Here is a 7,306-nt window from a genome sequence, read left to right as displayed (position 1 = left end):
GACAAACTCACCGACATCAAGGAGAATGAGAGTGGTCAACGCGTGGCCTTAAAAGATCTACGTGGCATGATAAGGCCTCGCACTTATACACTAAAAAAACACCTGATAAGTCAAAGGAAGATATGCCTGTCTATCCTCGGACAAGTCGCTTTCATTTCATGCCTCTGTCGATTTTACACTACAGCGAATGCTCTCACAAGTGACGAGTAGAAGTCCAGAATGTACATGTACAATTCACATTTTTATTTTCTTTTTTATACCAAGTTATATGGTAATTTTGTGGAGTTCATTTTCTTGGATCGAGGATGGGGTCCTTCTCAATTATCGAGTTTTCTTTGCGCATTCATCACCTGAGTTTTTTTAAAGTGCCTTTTGCTGCTACTTTACCTTTCATTGCAACGGACATCCTAATTCGGGGCTAATCGAGAAATTTTGATACCAAATTAGACAAATTTTTCTGGCTTTGATCAATAATCTTTTTCCATTGACACCAAATCTTTCGTTGATTCTTTAATATTAGTCTCATTAATATGTATTCCACCACCACTGCATTGATTTCAGTTGCTAGAATTCAATTTCTTTTTCCATTTTCGCTTTCCGGAATTTTGAGAATCCAAGGTGGTTACTTGTTTATTGTAGCAGTATACGGGTTTCTGTATTTAATGCCTGATTTTGTAATCTACTGAACTTTTAGACCTTTTCTTTGTTGGATTGCATTGATTTATTTTTGCTCCTTTTTGTCCCATTTTACTAATTTCTTCAAATGCTGTACGCAAACTCAATGCATAAGTTCCTCTGCGTCAATGCTTTTCCATTGATAGTATTGAAGTAGATGTGAAGTTCGGTTTGTACATAGGACCGCTCTGGATTGGAGGAAGGCGGCCAATTCTTCTTTGCCTTTTGATATCTCTCCAACAAAGTAATTCCCCTTATGATTCTTAACAATTTTGGTAGAAGTTTAGCAATCCTAATCTCCATTTGTATGATTGCTCCATTTCTGTGAATTCCTTCTTTTGTTCATTACTTCTGGTGAGTGTGTCCACTTTTGCATTTGCTTACCTACATCTACAGCTTTTTTACAGAGCCTGCTGTCTGTTTGTGTGTGTGTGAATTTTTTTTTTTAACTGCAAGGTTTTGAAGGAGAATTCAGGGAAGTTGGCAATGTCCCTCAGTAAAGACCTTCTCTTTTTGATCCGACAGTTTTGTCATGAAGAAAAACTCCAGAAAACTGCTCACATGTGAGTTTTCTGGAGTTTCAATTTTAGCATCGAATCTCAGTTTCTAAATTACATTACGATTACGGAATTCAACTATTCAATTTCTGTTCAAGTTCTTTATTTTGTAAATATATACATTGAATAGGCTGGAGCAGGAGACTGGTTTTTTCTTTGATATGAATTATCTAGAAGAGCTGGTGATAAATGGTAAATGGGATGAAGCAGAGACATATATATCAGGTTTCACTGCAGTCGAAGATAACCAGTATTCAGTAAAGATGTATTTTGAAATTAGAAAGCAGAAGTTCTTTGAGGCGCTGGATAAGTATGGTCATCATTTCTGAAATTTTGTCTAAACTGTTTATGCAGAGTATAATTGATGTCATTGGTACAAATACATGTATTGGCTTTACAGGGATGACGTAGCCCTGGCTGTAGACATCCTCTTGAAAGATCTGAAAATCTTCGCCCCATCAAATGCAGAGTTGTACAAGGAAATGACTTTGCTGCTGACGATGGATGACTTCAGGTTTGGACTTGATTTTGATGGTATTCTGACTTGTGCCTGTGGTAAAATATCTGTGATAAGCACTAACCACCTCTGAAAACACCAGGAACCATCACTCCCTTTCCTCATATGGGGATGCCATCTCTGCTAGAAGGCAAATAATGGATGAAATTAGACTTCTTGTTGAAGCAAATCCCCATTTTCACAGAAAGCTAGAGAGTCCCCAAATTGAGAATTCAAGACTTCGCCGCCTAATCAACCAGAGGTGATCACCTTCTTGTTCGGTGTTCCTTTGATACTTGGCTGTTGCATTTGTGGTTTTGCTTTCTATGCCCTTCTTTTGTGTTAGCAGTTATTTACCGTGTCCAGTTTTCGAAAAGCACATCTGAATTGATTCTGTTTTCAGTATTTTGAAATATCTATTCAATTCTTTTATGTGCTTTGATTTATTGAATGATGCAATTTCATTTAAACATACAGCTTGAACTGGCAGCATATACAATGTACGTATCCTCAGTCAGAACCTCAAATTCAAACCCTCTTTTTTGACCATAAGTGTTCTGGTGAACCCAAGGGGCAAAACCCATTGGTAACTCTCCATTTGAAGACTGAAATTGCATTCATCATATTCTGTGGTCACTTCTTGTAAGCTTCATGTGTTATGGTCTGTTTTTTCCCCTTTCAGCCCTCTCAAGCGCTGTCAGCATCACTAACAACATTATCTGGAAAGTCCATTGTTTGCCCATCTGAATCTAGAATATATGTGGGAACTCACAGCCTTGGACATCATACAAACCCAGGTATGCTTTACGTTCATTGTCTCAGTTTAATTGGTTCCAGATACTTAGACAATTTTCTGCTTGACAATTGTTATCTTCTCTCAGTGACAATGGAAGGTGTTAAAGGTTCTGGTAATGCATCCCAAATAAGTCGCAGCACGTTGCTACATAAGGTGATTAATTTTTTTAGAGTATTCTGGCTATCATTGTCATCAATAAATATTGCTGGACACCTCCTTCCATCAAACTTTCGAGAACTTGGAATATGATATACTTTCTTTGCCATCTTTGCTATCATTATACATTTAGTCATCACGATTTTTTTCCTTTTTTGTATTTGCGCTAATACAGATGGTGCCACAGAGAAGTATTCCCATGCAAAGGCAACATTTAAAATTTAGGCTTCCTGCTGACTTCCCCAATACTGTTGAGCGTTGCATGAACATGAATTCCTCCCCAAGCAGCATGGACTTTCATCCTGCTAAAGATTCTACTCTATTAGGTTCATTCGTACATATAAACTTTTAGCATGGACTTTCATCCTGCTAAAGATTCTACTCTATTAGGTTCATTCGTACATATAAACTTTTATTATTGAAAGTGTTTTCTCTGCTCTGATGCATCTGTTCCACCAGAACTTATATGTACTGCTTTGTTTCCCAGTTGGAAATTGTATTGGGGATGTGGAAGTGTGGGATATCTCTTCTGAAGTAAAGTTGTTTGGAAATGCGTTTATGATTTGGAACAGAGAGGCCATCTCAATGTTGTTACTGGTAAAATGACCCTAGGATCATTATTTGCACATATTATCATTCATTTTGGTGTGAGCTTAAGATTCTGATCCGGAATCTTGTTCTTTCATCACTAGAATGATCTAGATAAAGATCCACATATGTCAGTTAATCGTGTATTATGGAGCCCAGATGGATCAGTCTTTGGTAAGTGGACAGGATAGGAACTAATTTCTATATCTGCCCATTTTGAGTCCAGTGTTCTATTGAATTCCTGAATTTGAATGACTCCATAAACAGGTGTTGCGTACTCCAAAAACATCGTGCAGTTGTATTCCTATCATGTTAATGCTAATTACGCTGAGAAACAACTGGAGGTAGATGTCTCTTATATATTCAGCTAAAAGCTTTAATGTAATTTGGCTTCTGATAATGACTTTGACTTGCCAGATTGATGCTCATGTGGGTGCTGTAAATGATCTCGCATTCTCTTTGCCTCATCATCAACTTCTTGTCATAACCTGTGGGGATGACATGTCCATTCGGGTAGATATACTCTCCATAAGTAGTTAATTGTTAAAATTGTACCATGCATGATTTATAACAAATTGGTTATGATTGTTAATTCAAGGTATGGGATACTAAGAGTGGATCCAAACACTATACATTTGAAGGCCATAGTGCTCCGGTTTACTCAATATGCCCCCATGTCAAAGAGGATATCCATGTATGGGGTTCCACCTTATAATGTCAAGACTCGCTTTATTTCTCCCTTTGTTATCAAATTTTACTTATCTTTTCTGTTGATTTAGTTAATTTTGTGTTGCTTAACATGCAACAGCTCCTACTTTCCACATCAACAAATGGTGAGATTAAAGCATGGTTATTTGAAAATATGGGAGCAAGAGTAGCATATGATGCACCTGGTAATTCTTGCATGAGAATGGCTTATGGTGCTGATGGTAAAAGGTAACCTCCTTGAACCATACACTGTTTTTAGTCAAATTGTTCACCTGACTGTATTTTTGAAACCGTCTCAGGCTCTTTTCATGTGGGACAAATAAGGATGGAGAATCATTCATGGTAGAATGGAACGAGACTGAAGGTTATATAACTAGGTTCTACCATGGACTCAGCAAACCTTCGGCCGGTGTAGTCCAATTCAGCACAAGCAGAAACCAGTTTTTGGTGGCAGGTGATGAACACCTAATCAAAGTTTGGGACATGGACAATGCTCAAGTTTTAAACGTTGTCGATGCAGATGGAGGGTTACCAGTATGAGCTTTATTCATGTTTGGAGTCTTATGTAGTTAATTGTGTTTTTATTTTTCAGATATCATTGATATGTAGGAGCTTTGATTTACTTTTCTGGCTGCTTCTCTATTTTTAAGGAAACCCCTTATGTTTGCTTCAACAAGCAAGGCAGTCTCCTGGCCACTTTTGCTGACGAAAATAAGATCAAAATCTTGGCAAATGATGTTGGCTGTCAATTGCTCCAGAAATCAAAGTTTAAATCTTTTGATTCTACTGGGTATCTATCTGAATCATTGCAAAAGGTCAGAAATTAAAATTTGTTTCTACATTTTGCAAGAAAAGTACATTCTGCTTATTGGTTGTAATACTGTGCAGCTCGGCATTGGGCCCAGTCCAACTTCTCCAGGAGTTACAGTTCAGGATAAAAGCGTCCCAATGGTGTGTACGCCTGTGAATGTTTCTTTAAATGTTCATTCTGCATCAAGTCTTCTGATGAAGGAAACTCAAATTTATCTTTCTTTTGCGAAGCACCTAGCATATGATAGAATTAAGTACTCCACCCAAGCTGATAACAAGAGTTGAATGATTTGCAACAGGAAGCAAAAATGAAACCTCAAGTACCTTTGGAGCTGAGTAAGGCCCTGAACAGTCAAAAATGTTCAAAAATTCTTCAAGTTTCATTCTGCAAATCCTTGAGGCTTCCTTCTGAAGTCAAGACAAACAAGGTATGTTTATGTCATGTACTAGTCTTCCTTGAAGAATTGTCTAGAATAAGAAATAGCATGAACAGCCTCACCATCATGATTTGATATAAGATTGATTGGTTTTCTTTAATTTCTAAATAACTCTTTCTTTAGGCTTCTACTTCTGGTTCTGTCTTTGCTTCTGAATCTTCCTGTCTCAAATTTTACAAACTTCATGACAGGATTGGCATGGTTTCCATGTTGACAATTGGTTAACATTCTCAGGTTCAAGAGTGCCATACTGGGCAATGCCTTCTGTAATCATTATGACATGGCAAAATCAGAAAGAAGTTTTGCGAGTGTCATTCAAAATCAATACTTATTCCAGAATATGCATTACTCCGCTCCGCTCCACCCTTAGTGCTAACTGAAACGGTGCATCCAATGTCCCATAAAATTTGTAGTTTTAGAAGTTCGTGCATCAAAAAAAATCTTGCCTTCCTTGATTACTTTTATTCCACAGATAATTGAAAGGTCAAAATTTTGTACAATCTTAAATTTGTTCTTTTCCAATTCAGACTTTGAATTGTGCTCTGGCAGATTCACTACATGGAGCTATGATGAGATATAACTGAATTGAGTCAATTTCAACTGCAAAACATGCAGCACTGCTGCATTGTGGCTCCCGTATGATTTGACAATGTGTAAAAATGGGAATTATTATCTACACAAATATTATGTGTATTTGGTTTTATTCACCACAGTATTTTCCCTTGGTATAATTCCTTTAAATTTAGGATTTTTGCATTTCCTGTTTTCCTTTTTCTTCTTGAAGAGTCGAAGCCCCAAAAGTTAACGATTAGCTTCCCATACAACACTTGCAGATATGCAGGTTAGCATATACAAATGCATGTAATGGAATATTGGCTTTAGCAGCAGATGGCATTCATCTTCTCTGGAGATGGTTGGAAAATGAATTTAACTTCTTCCAGGTAGGTAATTAGATGCGTAATGGCTTCTTTATATTCAGCATCTCTATCTGATTCTTACTTAACTCCACAAGAAATTATAATTGCTTGCTTTGAGGTCATGATACTACCCTTGCTTACCCTTAAGACAGTGAGGAATAAAATTTGCCAAAGATCAACTGTTACATGTTCTTTTATTAAGAAATGTGTTCATTGCTTCAGGCAACCACAAATCATGCCCCTCAATCATTGCAACCAAGGAAAGCATTCCTAATGATCAATGACCTTGCTGACAATAACTTTGAATCGATATCACCCTGCTTTGCATTATCCAAGAATGACTCTTATCTCCTATCAGCATCAGGAAAAATGGTGTCTTTGTTCAACACAATGACATTTAAGGTAACCATTGAACTTAGCTGCTTTAGGAAATGCTCAAGATTTTTGTAGTTTAAACTCTAGACTAATTACTAATAACTCGAGAAAATATGAGAGCTTCTTTATCAATAATCTAGGGTCTAAATGGCAGCTATAAATAAATTTGAATGATGCCACATTCTTGATTGTTTGCAGAAATAAATCCTTGGAGGAATTCCAGTATACTTTTGGCTATTGGCTATTGGCTATTGCACCATTTCTAATGATTACAACATCTTAGTCTGAATTTTTCTAAATATAATTGCAGAGAATGAGAAGTTGCCTGCGGTCTCCACCTGCGGCTTCCTGTATGGCTTTCTATCCGCCAGATAACAACATAGCAGCTATTGGCATGGATGATTCAACCATAGTGATCTACAATTTGCGTCGGAATGAGGTATATCATTCAGTTCATCCATGGGAAGATTTTTCAACTGAAAATTAGTATATGTGGTCAAATTGTTTTTCCCTTTGCAGGCCATAAACAAGCTTAATGGACACTCTAAAAGGATTACTGGGTTAGCCTTCTCCACTACATTGAAAGTACTGGTCTCTTCTGGAGTAGATACCCAGGTCAGTTTGACATAACTGAGATGTCACCCCACATCCTGTGAAATATTTATGTGATAGATCTCTTTAATAGCCAATTTATACAAATTATCCACTCCTTTAAGCTCAAGATTTTCCTATTAATCCATCTGGATTTTATTCTCTTAAGCCAGCAACCCTCTATTGAGATGCACAAGCAT

General features: G+C 37.1%; 1 protein-coding gene across 1 annotated transcript; it reads left to right on the top strand.

The window, feature by feature from the left end:
* The first annotated feature begins 1,156 nt into the window (after nucleotides 1-1,156).
* On the top strand, nucleotides 1,157-7,145 carry LOC113779355 (protein TPR3-like). Its single transcript, XM_027324921.1, has 22 exons — nucleotides 1,157-1,238; nucleotides 1,363-1,542; nucleotides 1,633-1,746; nucleotides 1,832-1,990; nucleotides 2,206-2,314; nucleotides 2,411-2,525; nucleotides 2,610-2,677; nucleotides 2,856-3,006; nucleotides 3,168-3,277; nucleotides 3,373-3,442; nucleotides 3,536-3,612; nucleotides 3,686-3,781; nucleotides 3,867-3,962; nucleotides 4,077-4,204; nucleotides 4,276-4,510; nucleotides 4,627-4,791; nucleotides 4,865-4,927; nucleotides 5,086-5,214; nucleotides 6,057-6,164; nucleotides 6,363-6,542; nucleotides 6,826-6,954; nucleotides 7,035-7,145. Exons 1-22 carry the CDS (start codon nucleotides 1,162-1,164, stop codon nucleotides 7,143-7,145), a joined length of 2,670 nt encoding a protein of 889 aa, XP_027180722.1. The 5' UTR covers nucleotides 1,157-1,161.
* Nucleotides 7,146-7,306: the final 161 nt, after the last annotated feature.

This window comes from Coffea eugenioides, chromosome 8, assembly GCF_003713205.1.
Source record: "Coffea eugenioides isolate CCC68of chromosome 8, Ceug_1.0, whole genome shotgun sequence".
NCBI classification, from domain to species: domain Eukaryota; kingdom Viridiplantae; phylum Streptophyta; class Magnoliopsida; order Gentianales; family Rubiaceae; genus Coffea; species Coffea eugenioides.
The sequence above is the reverse complement of the archived record's forward strand: the minus strand, read 5'-3'. Positions and strand labels throughout refer to the sequence as shown.

What these genes read in the sequence shown, in the direction of transcription:
- LOC113779355 (XM_027324921.1), top strand. Translation starts at nt 1,162, where the DNA reads ATGTCCCTCAGTAAAGACCTTCTCTTTTTGATCCGACAGTTTTGTCAT. An exon ending in TAAAGATTCTACTCTATTAG is followed by an intron (nt 3,007 to 3,167) that starts GTTCATTCGTAC and finishes TTTGTTTCCCAG; the next exon opens with TTGGAAATTGTATTGGGGAT. An exon ending in ACGCTGAGAAACAACTGGAG is followed by an intron (nt 3,613 to 3,685) that starts GTAGATGTCTCT and finishes TTGACTTGCCAG; the next exon opens with ATTGATGCTCATGTGGGTGC.